The following is a 19,772-nucleotide window of genomic DNA, read 5'->3' as shown; positions in this document are numbered from 1 at the left end:
TATTGCAGAAAGAGAAGAGAAGAAGAAGACCTCCAAGAAGTCCATCAAAGCCTTCTTCCAGGGGATCTCTGTTGCTCTTTCCAGGGCTTTCTGCTTTGGCTGCATGGAGGAGATTCAGCAGTAGAGTGGGCTACCTGCTCCCTCAACTGGCTGCAGCGGCAGAGAGAGAACCTGTCGAACCCGAGATAGATAGATAGATAGATAAGAAATAAATAGATAAGATAAGATAGATAAGAAATAAATAGATAAGATAAGATAGATAAGAGATAGATAGATAAGATAAGATAGATAAGAGATAGATAAATAAGAGATAAGATAGATAAGAGATAGATAGATAGTGTGGCATCACGAGGGGACGTGTGGTGGAGGGGCAGTATGTGGCTCTCAGGGATTGGGTACCCGGGCCCAAGATGGCTGCCGAGAAGACTACACCTCCCAGAAGACCCTGATTAAGGCGGGAGCTCAGGTGGGGGAGGGAGATAGAACAAAAGGCCGGACCCACCCACCAAAGGGGAGAGAGCGTACCTGGCGCAAACAGAGGTCAATGCCAGAAGAACTTTGAGTGGAAGATACCTGGTAGGATCCAATCCGAGGAGCAACTTTTTTTTGTTCAATAAAACCTTTATGTTTTTTTGTTGGTGAATGAACCGGATGCCTTGTTTTGAACCCACTTTTGCCTGCTCTGTCCGGTTTTGACGCACTGCCCTACACCCCGCACAGTGGTCAAGCCTCTCATGCTACCACAATAGATAGATAGATACATAGTTAAATAGATACATAGTTAAATAGATACATAGTTAAATAGATACTCAGTTAAATAGTAAGTAAGTAGACTTTATTTATAAAGCACATTTCATACAAGAATTGCAGCTCAAGGTGCTTTACATAAAATCAACTAAAGTTTCATAGATAGATACATACATAAGATAGATAAGAGAGATAGATAGATAGATAGATAGATAGATAAGAGAAAAATAGATACATAGACAGATAAGAGATATAGATAGATAAGATAGACAAGACATAGATAGATAGATAAATATATAGATAGTTAAATATAGAGATACATAGATAAGACATAGACAAGAGATAGATAGATGGATAGATAGATAAATAGATAGTTAAATAGGAAGTAAGTAAGACTTTATTTGTATAGCACAGTTCATACAAGAATTGCAGCTAAAGGTGCTTTACATAAAATCAACAAAAACTATCATACAAATGATAAAAGTAATAGATCTAAAACATAACAAACCAGACTAGCCGCACTCTATCCGCGGTCTCTCGAATCCGTCTTAGATCCGAGCTGCCTCGTGCAGTTTCATAGATAGATACATAGATAAGATAGATAAGAGATAGATGGATAGATAGGATAGATAAGAGAGATCGATAAGAGATTGATTGATAAGAGATAGATCGATAAGAGATAGATCAGAGATAGATAGTCAAATAGATAGATAGATAGATAGATAATTAGATAGATAGATCTCCTGATGTATCTCCACACATTGTGTTTCCTGTCCTGGTCCAGACCTTGGTGAGTCCTCCATCCTGCAACAACCGTAGGTACGTCCCTATTCTTCAGAACTGTGTAACTGTGTAACTGGGTTTTGCTGTGTAACTGTTTTTTGCTCTGCTAAATTGCTGCACTAGTCCACTCTAATTCTAATATTACTGTAACTGTTAGCTGCTCCTGGCATTCTCTAATTCCTGCTCTCCTCTCTCTGTCCCCCCTCCACACCTCCCTGTGGTGTGGGGGGTTTGAGCTGTCAGCATCTGCCTGGTCGTGGGTCGGTCATCGCTGGACCTGTTCGCCAGTGAACGTTGATCTGTGACAGTCTGCCAAAGCTGGATCTAGTCGCCAACCGGAAACCAGTCTCCATGACAAACGACAGCAAGTTCCCTGTTCCTTTTCTCACCCCCCGGCCTGTGATGCTGTGCCCCTCAACCCCCAGCCCTCAGCCCCCAGCCCCCAGCCCTCAGCCCCCAGCCCTCAGCCCCCAGCCCTCAGCCACCAGCCCCCAGCCCTCAGCCCCCAGCCCTCAGCCCCCAGCCCTCAGCCACCAGCCCCCAGCCCTGCGTATGCTGACATTCACCAACTGACCCAAGTTGAACACTGGATTCTGGTGTCTCAAAACCCATTGACACTTCCCTGCTGTATGACTATGCTAAGCCTGTGTTCTGCACCTCTCTTTCACCAACTATCTCTGGAGTTTTTGACATTGATTGTAAAAAGGGCTATAAAAATAAATGTTGGTTTGATTTGATTTAGTGATCGGGATGAGAGAGATCAGCCTGTTCTGATGACGGTATAAACCATGTTAGATTGTTGGCTCTGTGTGCAATGTTTGGGCTCCCCTCCCTGTCTTCTGTTTCTGTGTCTTTGGTTCTGTTGCATGATGGCAGGCAGGTAGAGGAGCTGTGATTGCTGCAGGGGCACACCTATGATCTGTGCCTCGGTCCTTAATAAGCTGTGCCCTAACAAGCTGGGTCTCTCCTAGCAGGAACATCATCACTAATGCCATATCATGACCACGCACTCCTGATGACCATCAGCCAATCACGTCAATCACTCACCTTAGACCTCTCACTTAACCCAATCAGAAACAACACCCAGTCTTCCACCTGCAGCCTGTTCCTTAAGACAAAACTGAAGTCCTACTATGTGGCCCCAAATCCAAAAGAGAGATGCTAACTAAGAATCTAGGAGGTTTGACCGCCTGGTATAAACCAGAGGTGACAAGTGTCGGTGTAATCCTGGACTCAGATTTGAATTTCAACTCTCACATGAATAAAGTGACCAAAACAGCTTTCTTTCACCTCAGGAATATAGCGAAGGTACGACCATTCATAAACCAAAATGATGTAGAGAAGTTAATTCATGCTTTTATATCCAGCTGGCTAGACTACTGTAACGCAATTTTCGCTGGTCTTCCCAAGAAAACCACCGAAAGACTACAGCTCATTCAAAACTCTGCAGCTACATTATAAACCAAAACTAAAAGGAAAGAACACATTAGTCCTGTCCTTGCTACTTTACACTGGCTACCTGTTAGCTTCAGAATTGACTTAAAGGTTCTTCTCCTCACATACAAAGCTCTAAATGGACAAGGACTTGGCTACATTGTTAACTCTCTTACTACTACGCACCAGCTAGAACACTGCGATCATCAGATGCAGGCCTATAAGAGGTCACCAGAAGCAGTCATAAGAAGATGATGCGGCCTTTGTCAACTATGCCCCAAAACTATGGAACACATTACCAATAATTATTAGGGAAACAAACACGCTAGACATGTTCAAAAGACAGCTTAAAACCTATCTTTTTACCAAAGCATTTAACTCATTTTATCTCAGAAGGTTTTTAATTTATTTTTTACTTGTATTATTGTTTTTATTGATTTTCATTCCCACAAAGACTGCGGCTTGTGTTTTTGTTGTTACATTTTATTTATATTAGGAAACCACAAAGACTGTGGCTCGAAAAAACCACAAAAACTGTGGTTTGAGATATCGCAAAGACAGCGGCCTGTGTTCAGAAGGGTTTTATTACTTTTACTACTTGTAATATTGTTTTTATTGATTTTATGTAAAGAACCTTGAGGTGCAATTCTTGTATGAAATGTGCTATATAAATGAAGTCTTCTTCTTCTTATTATAATTATTATTCTGTCTAGAAGTGTTTTAGGGTTCACGAACCCTGCTGAATTTGAGTAAAGGAAATTGGGAGTGCCCAAAGTGTATCAAGTACATCCTTAAAAAGTCAAAGGTTAAACTAACTTGTTATGTAGAAAACGACGTAATCCACCCAGTAGACAGCTGTGAGAATGATGCCTGTTGCTCTTTTTCACTTCATTTGTATACACATGCCATTTTGCTTTGAGCCCTTGACCTTTAAGCAAAGAATCTCACCAAACAATGACATTTCAGTTTTGATGAGTAATGACATGTGTGGTCAGCATCCCCAGAGTGGTCTGCTTGATGGGGGACAGATGCTGCCTCTTGCTTACAAGAATTAGAAGCCCCAGGTGCAAGCTCGTCAGAGGTTCCATTCAGAGAACAGGTTTGACATGACAGGCAACATTATAAAAGTCCTCCAATTCTCCTTTGTCCATGTAAAGACTTGTTGTGGCAGGTAATGCTATAAGCACTGAGCACGAATTGAATGTGGCATGTGGAGTGTTTACAGCTACGTAACCTTCAGAGGAAGTTTGAAAGCACTCCTGTTCTTAGCAGCGTATGTGATACGACGGCCCTGCTTCTTCTAGTTTTGTTCTTGGATATGATGAACCTTCTGTCGGAAGTGATACCCCTCATAAGCATTGTAAAAAAGTCTATTGACAGGAATGTCCAACAGTGCAGCCTTTCATACACAATCCATTGCAATTATGCGTATATTAATCCATAAAGGACTCCAATTGTAAGCCTATGAAAGCATGTTCATGTTTTGGCCCAAGAGAAAAGAATTAATGACCCCGCATTGATTTCAAGTCACTTCGTGAGGACATTCCGTGCAAAACATGTGTCCCTTTGTCCAATGGGCGTTCTCTTTTTGTAGACTTGAAAGAAACTGCATGTGGTGGAGGTTCATACGGTTCCAGCTATTGTTTAATGGCTAAATCTGTTGCTGATGGCAGAAGAACGCTCGGTCCCCGAGTCTCAGCCACCTGCCGTTCTTCTCTTTCCCACAGCGGAGCGCGGCAAAGACAGATGTAGAGTGACACAGGGAATTACCGAGGAGGCCTCTGATATCTTCTTCAGCGTGAGAGAGAGATGTTTGCTGCGGGAGGTGTGTCTGTGTCTGTGTGTGCGTGTCTGTGTGTGTGCGGAGTTGTGTTTGTGTGGCGCCGTGCTGGTGTTTGATTGTATGTGTGCGGGCACACCCTGGAGCACCGTAATACAATCAGCCCGATTTGCCATCCCATCAAAGGTAATTTAGTGGATGATACTTATTTGGATTGTTCAGAACATACCAGGCTGTTCCACTTCGCTGAGTCGGATGTAGGATGGTGTGACTTGCTAAAAATATTCAGGATTCATTTTGGTTGCAACGCCAGCTGTCTACAAAATGACACAAAGCATGAAATACTGTCAAAGCTCCTCTTAGAAAAGGTCATCTTAGGGTAGCGGTGGTCTAATTCTCATGGTCTTCTTTCCGCAAAGTGTTTACCATTGAACTCTTGCACTTCATCTTGACAGGTTATCATCAGGATGAAAAATAAGAGTGCCAGGATTGTTTTTCTTATGGGACATAGGTGGTTGAAGACAGGAACTTGTCAAGTGAAGTATTGTTTATTTGACAGAGCTCTCTTTACAATCATTTGATTAATATTTGATCCATTATAAATGAAAAACACACATTTTCATTTCTTTCAAGACAACTCTATCATTCAAATTGCTGTGATGTTCTTTGCACTGAAACATTTGTCAATTGGCCAAAGCTTACTCAGAACAGCAAAGCCTTTGATAGAATAAACCAGTTTGTGTGTGTAGTTGTTGTGCAGTAGTGTTGTTTTCCCTTTTAAGTCAAGCCTGGCAATTTTATACTTCAGTACAGCAATAATCTGCACTTTTCATTCGCCAATTTAAATAAGGCCTTTTTGAATAAGACAAAAGAAGCTTGCCTGGCAATGGTTACGCTTTTTCTTGGTTGTTGCCTCTCATCAGCAACAAACTTTTAACTAAACAATTTGTAACAGCGTCGTCTCTCTGTGCCTCTAGGAATTACATACAATTTCTTGAGAAACAAAAAAACATCTTGCATTCCTTCCCTCCCTCCCTCAAAATCCCATCAATAATGTATTTGTTAAAGAACTCCTTGGCCCAAAGTTTAAACCCAAAGGCATGGTATGAACTTAATTGCCTGTGTGTCCAAATACGAGTACACATGGTTTTGGGGTGGTGGTGGAGCTCCCCAGAGCAGCATGGAACAAGCATGGCTACGGGGGGGGGGGGGGTTCAGATGGCTGAGCTATTAGGGAATCGGGCTAGTAATCAGAAGGTCGGTGGTTCGATTCCCGGCTGTGCCAAATTACGTTGTGTCCTTGGGCAAGGCACCTCACCCTACTTGCCTCGGGGGGAATGTCCCTGTACTTACTGTAAGTCGCTCTGGATAAGAGCGTTTGCTAAATGATCAAAGACACTTTCACTACAATAAGCAGGAAGGCAGTCTAGATCCATTGTGTACTGTATTGTTGGGTATCTTTCCTTTAAAAGTGGAAGAAGGAAAAAGGTTTCAGACGTGAGGCTGGACCGAATCGCAGTCTTTTGAACAGGCAAATCATCTATTCCCCTGTTTGTATATATACATATATCCCCTTTTGAGACTGTTCAAGGACAATATGATAGACATTTGACAATGGCAGCATGCATGTTCTCACATGTCCTCATTTAAAGCATGGCAACTGTTCTAAACTTATTTCCGATGTAACAGTAGCTTCAAATATATGAGAAACCACCTAATTGGTTGGTCTCACTCTTAAGAGTGGAGATGTTTGGCTGAGATGCATTGATAGCCATGATTTAAGATATATCATTTCCCCTTTGCATGCTCCATTCCCCGTTGACAGACATTTATCCTACACAACATTTCATCCATAACCTCATACTAACTGCAATTGCTAATGTTCAACTATGAGGAGAATTGTTGGATTTTCCCATGCATCCAGAAGTAAAGGAGACTGCGTCAAATCCTCCAAAACGAATGTCACAAAAGATTGACAGAGCAAAACTTGCTGAAGTGAATCACCTCATTAAGTTAAGGGCAGGGCAAACTGAGAACAGACCAGGCATTGTCTCTCCAAGTGGTTGCAGTAGGTATTGCTTTGTGTCAGTCTGCAACTTTTGGAGTGTACTTTGATAGTCTACCCAACACCAGGTGGTCGTATTAAGCTTGATTTCAAGCTGACAGAACTGTGCCTTGGAGAGTGACAGCCATAACCAAACTCCTCTTTCTTCAAAGACTGTAACAATTGATTACCACAATGTTATTAGTAACAGGTTTTTCAAAGAGATCTTGGGCTGAATGAGAATTAGAAGCAATGAGCTCACTCTTCAAAAGGCACTTTATACTTACTGGCAGTATTGTAGACAGTGGAAGGCACTGTCAGTGGTTAGATGCAATTAAGACTTATTTTCGGTTATTTTCATATGACAAAAGGATTTGGATTTGTGTTACAAGCTGCAACACTTTCCCTTAGTTCACTGCCTTCTTAATACCTTTCATACCGTCTATGCTAGGGTCCACTTTTGACAATTTACAGCAAAAAGCACTCCTGACCTCCTTCTTTTCTCTTGGCATGACTTGAACACAAGGCCTAAAATATCACTGACTGGCATATCTTATGAAACATTGTTCACACATCACCATACCTACTCCATAGTTTACTCCTGGAATGGTTATTGGATCAATAAAGTTGATTTTGCATAAAGGCACTTTGGATGTTACTATGACTTCTGATTTTACTTATTTTTTTTCAGCAAAAAATTCAGCAAAAACTCCTCGGCCTGTTAACATTTCTGGGACTAATATTCATACAATATTCAAGGGGTCGCCTTGTGAATATGATTGATATGGCCACAAATTGGATGTCATCTGCAGTCATTCTCATAACGTCATATCTAAAATTACCCAAAGTGGGAGCACAGTAAAAATAGCAAAGTCTATTTTTCAACAGAACTATTTTTGTCTTTTTTTGTTCATGCAAATCTCAGCCGGGAACAATCATTTCCTTTCTTTAGATGTCATTAGTCATCATCTGCATTTATCATCTAGGATTCAGCAGTGATCTGTCAGCACAGAAGGAATGTATGTGAAGTGGGGAGGGAAAATGTCACCGAGGTGTTACGACCCTCCCTGAACTATTATGACTGAAGCGACCCAAATAATGACTCTATCAGATATGACATGGGGCGGCACCGTTCCTTGCCTAGTGTGGTAACAAGGAGCAAGCTGTGTGATGGTAGTGTATACCCATGGGCAGCTTACCTCTCTCCTCTCTCCTGTGAGCGACCAAACAAACAAAAAGAAACCATAAAACCCAAACGATTTCGACTGAACATGGTCTAAATGGACAAAGCTTACACACTTCCTCTAAATGCACAAGTTCGATAACGTACACGGAACACTCATCTCTCTCTTTTTCTTGCAGACCGGCCCTTGGAAGTGACATCAGACACAGATGCTGCTGTCAGTACTAACAGCACCAGTGCTAAGGAGCCTTCATGGCCAATGGAGATTAGAGGACAGGCTAGCCGCCCCTGGATGCATTGGCCCTGGAGCAATACAGCTGGCAGACAGAGATTGGACACAGGTAGCACTGGAGGATGAGGACAGAAAACAGAGATGCCAAACCTCTAGTGCCAGTGATAGCCAGAGGGTTGGCTCCCATTTGCCAAGAGGGACATGGGCTGTGTTTGTGCTGACGTCCATAGCCTCAGCTAACAGCTGTAAAATGGCTATCTGGAGGCTTAGGGGCAGCAGTGGCACAGCCTTCACTGAGGCTGGGGGACAAAACCAGCAATGAGAGCTCAATGCTGATGTGTCCAAGAAATGATCCAAATAAAACCGATGTGTGTTGACTCAGTGGTCGAACATCATCATACGCAGCCTTAGGGAATGAATTAGGGACAAAGAGTTCATAGCCGTTCGCTTGACATGTTCTTTGAGTATAAAACAGGATATATGTTTAGCAACCATTGATGAGCTCAGAGAAGGCCAGTTCAGAAGAACCTCACCCAGAAGTGACTATCCTCTTGTATCCATCATCATCAAACCTCTGTACTGTATATTGCACCTCTGTGCAATCAATAGTCCATCGCTTAGTCACTGAAGGTAACAAGCTGTCTAATAGGCCCTTCACAGTCTGCTACCTACAGCAAAGTTCTGCCAGCTTAAACTCTTTTTTTCTAACTGTAATAGCTCTGTCTATATTTATGCCCTCATTTTGTTCTTTCACGCTAAGCTATTCTCACACACAATCAGCTTCTTTGCTCCATTTCAAACTAACATTAGTGCTCATTCCAGGATAACCTTTTCTGGAAACAGCCTTTTCAAGGAAAATGATTAGTTGAACACTTCTTTTGTGCGAAAGTTTCCGATTGTGACAATGACTGAAAAAATTAAAAGTAAAAATCTGTTGAAAAATAGATTTTATAAATCACATACAATGGTGAGATGAGAACATCTTTGTATCAATCCACGATAACATTTTCATTCTTTACAAGGAATAAAATATATTTATAATGGGGGGATGCAAATTCTGTTTAGATAATGTTAGGACCATTATATCCTCCTGTTAGATGAAGAAGATACACAAAAACAGCTTGTTAAATGTAATGTATTATATGTAATCAAACTTGTACCTGCGGGATCTGGAGGACTTCTTTCACACAGATGTGATATCTCGTGCAGTTTGTTATACACAGTCACCCTCTTGTGGAAAGACTGTGTCATTACATGAAAGTAAAGTCATAATTCTGCATGATAATAACTCATGGCTGACTACATTATGAAACGTTAAACATTAGTCGATCGTTTCAATGTTTGAAGTTTATCAAGTTTATTAAGCTTGCTTTGAAAGAAACATTAGCATCAAATGACATAAGGTGTCATTCTTCAGCTGCTCAAAAGCACATTACTTTCTACTTTCATACTTCCAGTAAAAACAAAAAAGGCCTTAGGCCTGAGAGGCCAAAGTTCTATAGGGGACTAGCATTGTGGGTAGGGAGAGTTGTCAGATCCAACTCATTGCAGTTGTCAGATCTAACTCCAGGGGTCTTATTGATACTGACGCACATTTTTACAAACTGTGGGAATGGACTAAGCCCAAAGCCCAATGCAGACCTTGAACACTGGATGGCAGTGAGAAGGACAGATGAGACCTCTCGGAGTGTCAGACCACCTTGATCAGTGCCTTCTGTAGCTCATCAGACTGTTCAATGCCTCCCCAGACTGGATAGAGATCATCGACCCAAATCTGCACAAAGGGTGCAAGGACTTATATAGCACACTCAGAGACTTGCTTATGTAAACTACGGTCAACACACTAACAGTGCGCGACCATTGGTGTGAGGTTCCATTTAGGTTAAGACTGCAACCTTGCAGAATCTTGAAATATCACCACAAATCACAGGTTGAATCTGAGTTATTCAATGTGTTTGATGGACATTAGGTAAGCCCTTTATGATGGTTGCAAAAAGAGCTATAAAAATGTTGTCCAAGTTGATCAAACTCAAATTAAAAGTTATGATTGTATGTTATTGTGAATCTTTCATAGATTAACTGATTTTGTTATTTAACTGTCCGTATTGTGTGTGTGTATGGAAACAAAACAGCTGAAAACGTTATTGATCCTCCATTCAAAATAGGTCAGTAAACTGGCCCCTCCCGAACCAGACAAAGGCTACAATCCACACCTATTTCAAAGAATGGCCCAATCCTTCGGGAGTTGCATGAAACTACATTCTCACCGGAACTTTGTCACATTAGGCAACAGTCAGTATTGTGAAATGTACATGTGCTGACCAACATGATCAAGGAGCTGGTCCATTTTGGGGGCTTTCGGTCAAGATTCCACACAGCGTCAGTTTATGGTCCACAAGTTACCTTTCTGCTCTTCGGGATGTGTTTTTTCATGGCATTAGGTAAGGACATGAGTACACTGAAGGTCATCTAATATATAGTGTTATAATTTCCAACTATGTTAATTATCCTATTACCTACAACAACAACAACAACCAAGGAATACTTGGTAATACTACTGTAATGTAAAATGCAGCATTGCTTACCAGTATCTTTTTTTATTAAATCACAGTTTATTTCCCTTACTAGTATGAACTTTCCCTATGCTGATTCCCATGCAATCAGTAATTCTCTTATCTGTATTTTACACTAAACAATCAGGCAAAGATTGGTGACATTGCTGACATGTCAGGTTTTACTGATACATCAGCAGCATTACCTTGAGAACTGGGTAAATGGCACAGATCTCAAGTCAACTGACAGGCAACCACTCATTGATATGAAATACTAACCAAATCGTCCATTTTGACTGCGTTGATTATGTTTTCTAGACTCTAAAAGGTATGGAGACAACTGAATTTCAATAGAATACCCTGACCCAAGGCGGAGATAAACTGCATTTTCTCCACAGTACCTGCTCATATTGCTCTTGTGAACTTGGATACGGATCCACCAATGACAGACAAGGACCGGACTGCATCTCACCTATCTTCTCTAAAAGCTCTACTATCAAATAAAAAATATACAGGTAAAAAAAAAAGAAATATATATATGATTACACCATTACCTTAATTTACATTGCATCGTGTGCCGAGGATTGATCATTGTTCATGTAGTTCATCGTAACACTTTATAATAACACAGATGCACCAATATTGCTTCGCATCTCTCAGTTCGTCTAGGTCTCCGTGTAACTCTTGTTGGTCCCAGAGAGCTTCTTGACCCGCAGTTACTTCTCGCTCTACAGAAAGAGGTCAGTATTCTAGCTCTTGTCAGCTGAACAGGTGAGATCAACAATCAATGAATATCAACAGTTTAAACATCAACATGGGCATGGCACATAAGTGAAACACGCGGTCGCTGTCAGGGCATGTGGAGGGGTAGGACCCAAACGCAGGAGAGTTGTGAGACATTGAGTGAACGAAGGATTTATTGTACAAAACAGGAAAACGGGTAGGGTAATCACACAGACAGGTCGTCATGCCAAGACAAAGACTGGACACAAAACACAAACCTAAATACACAGAAACAAACAAGACACAGGTGGACACAATGAAACTAACGAGAACTGAACGAGACAGGTGAAGACAATGAGACAGGGAACACTAGGACAGGGCAAAAACAAAAACAACAGGGGGGGCACGGCTGTGGCCGTGACAGTCGTCCATTAATCGTTGAGTCCAAAGGTCAATGTCTGACTTGTGTCTGTTAGCTTTGGTCAGTCATTTAGTTGATTATTTGTAGATTACTGTCAAAGGGACAGTGTTGATGGTTTTGGCATCTATTTTATTTTTGAGTATCTTACTCATTTTACATATCGTTGAACCTTAATCAATCTAGATTGGCAAAGACAATACATCCAATGTTTTTGACACATTAATCGGCAGAATACACATGCAGAGTGGTAATACATTTTCTTTTATTTTATCATTAGAGGGTAATGATTTTGGTGATGTTATGAGAGAGAGAAAAACTAAATGTGCTCTCTTGTTCTCTCTTGTTTGAGAAGGCAGGCCTCTTCAACATGGGAGGAAATGGAGGAGTATTTTCCTTGCGCATAGTAAGAATGAAGAAGAATCAGGATTGTCCCCTGAAAGTTAACAGAAGAACAATTTTTCCCCTTGATATGAAGACTTAATTGTTTTCACCTCTGTAGCTTTGTGATAAAACAGATCATAGCTACTTGTCCGTTGTGTATGTAATTTATCAAAATATAACTTAATTACCGTGAAATAGCGGTGATTTTCTTTGTTGATTCCTATTTAGACTGCCACGCCTATCATATTGTGGCCAATAGCAACACATAGTCAGCCTTAATCCCACCCTCTCATATAGCTTCCTTCTGTCAACCCTGAAAGTTTATGTATCCAAAGTAGGTGGTTACTGAGTGGGTGTCACGTATTTAAGCGTAGTAGAGTATTAGACTAATTGAAAACAACTCATCTCAAAATCTATTCTGACCTGTGCCCTTAACTGAGGCGTGCGAAGAGGCAAATAATGTCTTGTCGAGATCCAAATGATACACTGCAACCCGAAGAAACTGAATTCCAACAATTAGTTCTTCAAATTGGGGGTAAAGAAAGGATAAACTTGGTAAGTGATTCCTTTCAAACTAATGACGAGGATGGTGCTGGAATAATGCACGAGTTTGTCCAAGACATGTTTTTTGGACAGCGAACTGGACACAACGTGAGCTATGCCGAAAAGAACACGAACAGTCAGGATCATCCTTTAGGCATTGCAAACGAAAAAAACGTTTTGTGCGATACTGATATCAACATTAAGACTTCGCCTCAAGAAAATAAAACACCTCTGTCAACGACGCCAAAGGATTTGGAACTGACTGGCAAGCCTGTGGGGGAGGAAAAAACAAACAAGCCACTCCGTGAGGACATCGAAAAAAGCATTAGAACATCAAGTATAAACAGTTGCGGCCTAAAGCGAACAATAGACTCTCCTATCATAATATTTATTTTCAGCCAAGAGTTTTTAAGTATAAGTTCAAACGAAATCTGCCTAAAAGAAATTCTGAAGGACGTTAGGGCACGTACGAAACGTGTCAGTGTCCGCCCGGCCCTGATCGGGTTAATAAGATCAGTCGTGGAGAGTGAAGAGACGCGTGAATCTATGGGATTTCTTGAGGGCGCACTTCGTTCCGTGTTTCGGAAGCATGCACCTGAAGCAATCTGGGTCGGGATCTTCATTCCCAAATCGGAGCAGAGGATGATGACCATCAAGAAAAATGCTTGCAGAGTTTTTCATTCATCTCAAACTTCAGGTGTAATATAACTTTTAAAGTATCAGAACTGTGTTAACATAATAGTTCCCTACCATAAATGTGACATTTTACAATCATTGCTATTGTTCTAGATGTAAAAGTAATATGTAGGTCAGTAGCTTACATTACACTCACAAGATCACCAGACATTTTTCATACACACATTTTCCCACTAGGCCAGGCTTTAGCAGACCACAAAAGACACATTCTTTAATCAGAAGGGCCCCTTAGAACTGCTGCCAAATTTTTAAACCCTCATTATTGTCTTTCAGATAATAGGCCTACTGGGAATAGTGGCAACAGGATTCACTGGCAATTTCAATGTTTGCCTTGGACTGGTAGAGGAAGACATGGAGGTCCAGACAGCACCCCAAGTAACAGGCAACAAGGTACAGTATAACTAAGACTGTTGTCTTGCTTGAAACTTCACAGGTGTATTTTTTTGCAGTAGCCTATGTTCTGGAGAAATGTATTTGTAAGTTTCTTTTTTAGGTGACGCAGGAATTGCAGAGGAAGGAATCCCACTGAAGACCAATGTCCTTTCAAGTGGACCTTACACAGGCTGTGGGGGAGCAGGGAAGGACACTCTTCAGTCATGAGATCCTTTTCTGTTGACAGTACCCCCACTGTTAAACTAACACAAGTCAACCATGGGCATGATTCTTTGGTTCTAGATTGGGTCAGTTAGCTGACATGTCATGTGACAGACACCTTGGCTTGAAAGCATATGATCCAGCACATTTCCGTTGATTAGTAAAGTCTATAACATAAGGAAGTTGAGATGACAACTAACTCATTAGTCAGACAATATACATTGTTTAGTCTGGCACATTCCTTTTGTATGTAATTTTTAAGAAACTCACTTTTCAAAAAGGAAACTAAGGGGAATATGTACTGTATTAAGTTCTGTTGTTAAAATATTTTTGAATACTGTTGTAACGTAATCTAAAAGTTATGTAATACACACTTGTTTAAGGTAGCCTGAATTAATCAAATGGTAACCTAATTAGGAAGTTATCAAATCATTATTTTGATGTAACACAACTTTGGTTCAGGAAGTGGAGATTGTAATAGTGAGCCGTTGTCCGGTACATTAGTGGGTGTTGCACTTGAATTGAAGTGTAAGAATTCTGAAGACCTGACTGTGAAATATGTGTTTACCTTAGAAGAACAAGTCAAACAATTGCACTAATAGTAAAAAAAAAAAAATCTATACTTGTCTTTTTCAACCTTTAAGCAGTGTATAATGATTTAAGAGATTTACATATATTACAGAATACTACTTCAGTGTAATTATGAAATAAACACATTTTTTTACTCAATTCAAAAAAGGGTTTGATTCTCAGATTTGTTCATGGAAGACCAGTCCAAATGTGTTGCATCTGGAAACTGTAAGGCTGTCTGTTGGGCTACATTTGTTTTGACCCCCAAAAATGCGAATTCAATTACATTAGTGTATGTGTTGGAGGACATCTCCCACGAGTGACACACTTAATATCCTATCATTGAATCGGTTAGGACCGATTATTAATTAGATGTGATCGAAAACGATGTACTCACTCGTTTAGGGTTGCAATTTCTTTGTCTAACCCATAAAGGTGGTTTAGTTACTAAAGGTAATAGCAATGATTCATGCCAGACAGCTATAACAAAAGCCTGTTAATTAACTGATTTGTAATTGAGTGTTGTTTCTATATTTACAAATAGTGCATGATGGTGTTTTTTTCTCATTCGTTTTAGATCTTACCGTAATAAATAGAAATTGTGGCTGAGGATACGAGAAAAATAATGTTAGCCTCACGTTCCATTTTCATCAGGCAAAGTACACCGACGCCTGTTAAGAGGTCATCGATTGGGTCCTGTCATTGGCGAACAAAAAAAGTTGCTTGCAATTTGAAGTGTTACTGTTTTGGACAACAGACAATTTCACTATCCGTTAAAGGGGTTCGATTTATCTTAAGGTTGTTGTCGCTGATTTAAAATCTATCCTGGGTTCGAGGAGTTAAGGTGGATTAGAACCAAAGATGATAACATCTGCCGGTAAGTCAGTAACGTTAGTTAGCAATATCAGCCTTTGTTACTAGAACCGGGATATACGGCTTGCCATGACAGCTAGCTAGCCACCATTGATTTAGCTGAGTCACAAAGCTAGCGGCTATACTAGCCAGCTAGCTAACGCGACCTCAGATATCGAAGGCCAGACGCCACTGTCAATGGAACAGAAAGTCATTGCAAATGACTAACTGGTAGTCTCAAATAAGTGAAGCAATCAAACGCCACCAGGCCAGATTTTAAATACAACTAGCTAAACACGTTTTCGTTGCTGTGTTGTTCGCCGCTCCGGGCTTGGTTGTGCTAGCTCGCTATCAGCTTTAGCTGGCTAGCTAGTTGGCGTCAACTACATAATAAAATACATACTAATTTGGGCGACGTAAAACGCGGATTGTAAACTAATAGTATATTTTTTTTAGTATCGACATGGAGTGAATGCCAGAACTTCTGGCCAAAGGTTTAACAAATCTCAATAGTTAATTATGAGAACTGTTTGAAGTCACTACTAGTGCTACCTCTTAACACAGATAGCTAGCTCGCTAACATGTGACCATGCAAAATTTGCAGATTTAAGTTGAAAGGTAACGACCAAAGTAGTTGATTCAGTGGGTAGGCTAGTCATCTTGTTTGTTTTTATTATTTGCTAATTATATTTTATGTGTTTATCAGCTGGAATCATTTCGCTCCTGGATGAGGAGGAGCCCCAACTAAAGGTACTTTTTCGTCTTATGAGTAAAATATTATAAAGGTATGGCAGATATGTTGTTATGGCGTTCCATTTTACTATAAAAATCAGTGTGTTGACTAATTTGCAGTCAGTTGAGTCAAGACCCCAACTGATCTGAATCTGAGTTGTTAATGCCTGATGTTTATTCACGTTCCCATAGGAGTTTGCTCTACACAAGTTGAACGCCATAGTCAATGACTTCTGGGCTGAGATTTCAGGATCTGTTGACAAAATGTAAGTGCCTTGGATTCCAAACTAAACTGAAGTAATGCCTGCATGAGAAAATGATCTGGTTTTCATGTTCATTTTGATCAGAAAAAAGACTAGCTGTAACTCGTAATTTGGCTTCAACAGCGAGGTCTTGTATGAGGATGAGACCTTTCGGAGCAGGCAGTTTGCTGCCCTTGTGGCCTCCAAGGTCTTCTACCACCTCGGAGCTTTTGAGGAGTCTTTGAACTACGCCCTGGGGGCTGGAGAACTGTTCAATGTCTCAGACGACTCTGAGTATGTGGAGACCATTATTGGTGAGTTCAGTTTTTGACATTTCACGTGCACAATGAAATCTTGTATGACCTGACAGTTGAAGTACACCATGTATTATGAGCACCACTGCAGGGCTTTTCACAAACACTGGGTATGTCTTTGTTATGGCTGCTTTTCCCCCTTGTAGCCAAATGCATCGACCACTACACTAAGCAGCGTGTGGAGAACGCCGAGCTGCCGGAGGAGGAGGAGAAGAAAAGCATCGACCCCCGCCTGGAGGGCATCGTCAACAAGATGTTCCTGCGGTGTCTGGGGGACCACAAGTACAAGCAGGCCATCGGCATCGCTCTGGAGACGAGGCGTCTGGACATCTTCGAGAAGACCATCTTCGAGTCGGTTCGTGCTTGCGTCGTGGGCTTCCAGGGCGGCGGTCCTTTTTTTTTTTTTTTGAACGAACCTTTATGTATATAACGCATTGAAATTCACAAAATGTTTCTCTGCTTTAGAATGATGTTGGTGGCCTCCTAGCGTACAGCCTGAAGGTCTGCATGTCACTGATTCAAAACAAGAGCTTTCGCAATGAGGTCCTGCGAGTGCTGGTCAAACTGTACATGAACCTGGAGAAGCCTGACTTCATCAATGTCTGTCAGGTAACCAAAAAAAAAGGACATATCAAACTTTCAATCGATCGTCCCACATGTTCATGCAGACTTGTCGGTGTAATACACCAAGAACCATTGTGGCTAGCTAACAATCCTCTCTCCCTTCCTTCTCTCAGTGCCTGATCTTCCTGGACGACCCCCAGGCGGTGAGCGACATCCTGGAGAAGCTGGTGAAGGAGGACAACCTGCTGATGGCCTACCAGATCTGCTTTGACCTGTACGAGAGCGCCAGCCAACAGTTCCTCTCCTCTGTCATCCAAAACCTGCGGACCGTTGGCACGCCCATCCCCGCTGTGCCCGGCTCCACCAACACTGGCACAGTGCCCGTTGTGGACAAAGAGAGGTACGCTATAAGGCCGGAGGGAGGGAGGGATGAAAGGGGTATTGGTGCATCCTTTGTAAACCCCCTAGTTGCTGAATGTGTAGCCTCTGGGACATGGAAGGATGCAAGATTGATTTTAGGGAATCCAAAGCCAGTGACCTGTCAGTGGCTTTTGACTATTTCAACTCTAAGACAGACACATCAGGGACTTGGCTGTGCTTTGCTAGTGGTTAATCTGGTTGATGACATCCAATGAGATTTTGTCGTTGTCTTGATGTGATTGGTTAAATGCATCAGACTTCAAAGGACACTTCCAATTTCTTTTTTTTGCAGCGATGCCATGGAGATTGGTGACAAAGCAGGCAGCTCCCCTGCTGGAAAGGTTATGGAGATGGTAAGCACAGATCTTGGGACTTTTCCAACGTGCTTAACGTCAATGACATAGTTGCCTGAAAATGCTCTTGGATCATTGAATGAGTAGTTCATTAGTGCTGGACCTTTTTTTGTTTGGTAGGATGACCCTAATTATCAGAATGCCAAGATGATCAAAATTCTCAGCGGGGAGATGGCCATTGAACTGCACCTGCAGTTCCTGATTCGGAACAACAACACAGACCTAATGATTCTCAAGAACACAAAGGTAAATGTCAGTTGTAATGTTGTGGAAATGGAGTCTATATCCACAATATACAGAGCATGCTACACAGTGAACAAACAAAAGAACACATTGTCGATTGGCGGGGAATTGGTCCTTTTAGTTTGGAGATTTCCACAAATTCGAAATGAACAATGACCCCATGGCTCAGGGCTGACACAGGACATGTTTTTCAGGGACACACGGTGTATTATGTATTACATGAATGTTATCATATCTGGTGTATCAAATCATTAGGGCTTATGTTACGTTTTTTTGGGGCGAGTTCTAGAGTTATTTTGTTACTAGACCCAGGATTTGATTTCACTGCTGTTCTTATTATCAGTGATGACAATAGCAAGAGTAGGCAGTTTATTGGTGGAAAAAAATTGTATTCAATTCAAAACCAGACTTTTTCTTTGTTTTGTTTTTTCTACAGGATGCGGTCCGAAATTCAGTGTGCCACACAGCCACGGTCATAGCCAACTCCTTCATGCATACGGGAACCACAAGTGACCAGTTCCTCAGGTATGGTTGCTAATGAACTAATGTTGAAACAGAACCAACAAATGGCCGCTTTCGTATGGTGAGTGGTACGATCCACTCTTGATTATTCCTTATCCATTCAATCTACAGAGAGAACTTGGAGTGGTTAGCAAGAGCCACCAATTGGGCCAAGTTCACAGCCACAGCCAGTCTTGGCGTCATTCACAAGGTACACTAACTAATTACACTTGTGAATCGGGAATTAGTTTGATTGGATGGACCAATTTATCACTTCGGGTTGTTTGTACAGAACTGAATATTTGACATTTTAAACCTCCAATGCTATACAGGGCCATGAGAAAGAGGCTCTACAGTTGATGGCCACCTACTTGCCCAAAGACACGTCCCCCGGATCAGCCTACCAGGAAGGAGGCGGCCTCTACGCCCTGGGACTGATCCACGCCAACCACGGGGGTGACATCATCGACTACCTTCTCAGCCAGCTGAAGAACGCAAGCAACGATGTGAGTGGACGCAACTCCAAAATCAGAATTTCGAGTTGATGGACAAATAAATGGCCATTATCAGATCTACCCCCCCCCCCCCCCCCCCCACTCCTGGGATTGGGATTTGAAGTAGTCTGTAACTCGACAGCTGTTTTCTTTGTGCTGTCCATAGATTGTCCGTCATGGAGGTGGTCTGGGTCTGGGCTTGGCTGCACTGGGCACCGCGAGGCAGGACGTGTATGATCTACTCAAGTCCAATCTGTACCAGGACGATGCAGTTACAGGTATGTGAATCAAGAACCTATTTGGCAAGAACATTTTGTCTTTTATCAGGAAATGCAATACATGTGTATGTAAATCCATACATGTGTTCGCATGGT

General features: G+C 41.6%; 2 protein-coding genes and 1 non-coding gene across 7 annotated transcripts in view; all 3 read left to right on the top strand.

The window, feature by feature from the left end:
* Positions 1–10,446: 10,446 nt before the first annotated feature.
* Positions 10,447–14,843, top strand: LOC124478790. Of its 5 annotated transcripts, none has more exons than XM_047037230.1 (6): positions 10,486–10,644; positions 11,205–11,270; positions 11,416–11,495; positions 12,252–13,520; positions 13,793–13,909; positions 14,013–14,837. In XM_047037230.1, exons 4-6 carry the CDS (start codon positions 12,740–12,742, stop codon positions 14,117–14,119), a joined length of 1,005 nt encoding a protein of 334 aa, XP_046893186.1. In that variant the 5' UTR covers positions 10,486–10,644; positions 11,205–11,270; positions 11,416–11,495; positions 12,252–12,739; the 3' UTR covers positions 14,120–14,837. The 5 variants fall into 5 exon arrangements, with proteins under 5 accessions (XP_046893188.1, XP_046893186.1, XP_046893184.1 ...); XM_047037228.1 differs by having other exon boundaries at positions 11,154–11,270; XM_047037229.1 differs by lacking the exon at positions 10,486–10,644 and adding an exon at positions 11,002–11,083 and having other exon boundaries at positions 11,154–11,270.
* Positions 14,844–15,373: 530 nt separating this feature from the next.
* psmd1 (proteasome 26S subunit, non-ATPase 1) overlaps positions 15,374–19,772 on the top strand; it is a 33,832-nt gene continuing 29,433 nt past the window's right edge. The window contains exons 1-13 of the mRNA XM_047036765.1: positions 15,374–15,560; positions 16,242–16,285; positions 16,460–16,533; positions 16,654–16,823; positions 16,970–17,178; positions 17,289–17,432; positions 17,561–17,787; positions 18,100–18,160; positions 18,281–18,406; positions 18,840–18,928; positions 19,037–19,115; positions 19,237–19,410; positions 19,565–19,676. Of these exons, the coding sequence (XP_046892721.1) occupies positions 15,545–15,560; positions 16,242–16,285; positions 16,460–16,533; positions 16,654–16,823; positions 16,970–17,178; positions 17,289–17,432; positions 17,561–17,787; positions 18,100–18,160; positions 18,281–18,406; positions 18,840–18,928; positions 19,037–19,115; positions 19,237–19,410; positions 19,565–19,676 (1,525 nt within the window). The 5' untranslated portion in view covers positions 15,374–15,544. The remainder of the gene's footprint in view (positions 15,561–16,241; positions 16,286–16,459; positions 16,534–16,653; positions 16,824–16,969; positions 17,179–17,288; positions 17,433–17,560; positions 17,788–18,099; positions 18,161–18,280; positions 18,407–18,839; positions 18,929–19,036; positions 19,116–19,236; positions 19,411–19,564; positions 19,677–19,772) is intronic.
* On the top strand, positions 17,832–17,964 carry LOC124478923. Its single transcript, XR_006957333.1, has one exon. It is a non-coding gene; the product is annotated as a small nucleolar RNA SNORA14 (small nucleolar RNA).

The sequence above is a fragment of the Hypomesus transpacificus genome, chromosome 16 (assembly GCF_021917145.1).
Source record: "Hypomesus transpacificus isolate Combined female chromosome 16, fHypTra1, whole genome shotgun sequence".
In the NCBI taxonomy this organism is placed as follows: domain Eukaryota; kingdom Metazoa; phylum Chordata; class Actinopteri; order Osmeriformes; family Osmeridae; genus Hypomesus; species Hypomesus transpacificus.
The sequence above is the reverse complement of the archived record's forward strand: the minus strand, read 5'-3'. Positions and strand labels throughout refer to the sequence as shown.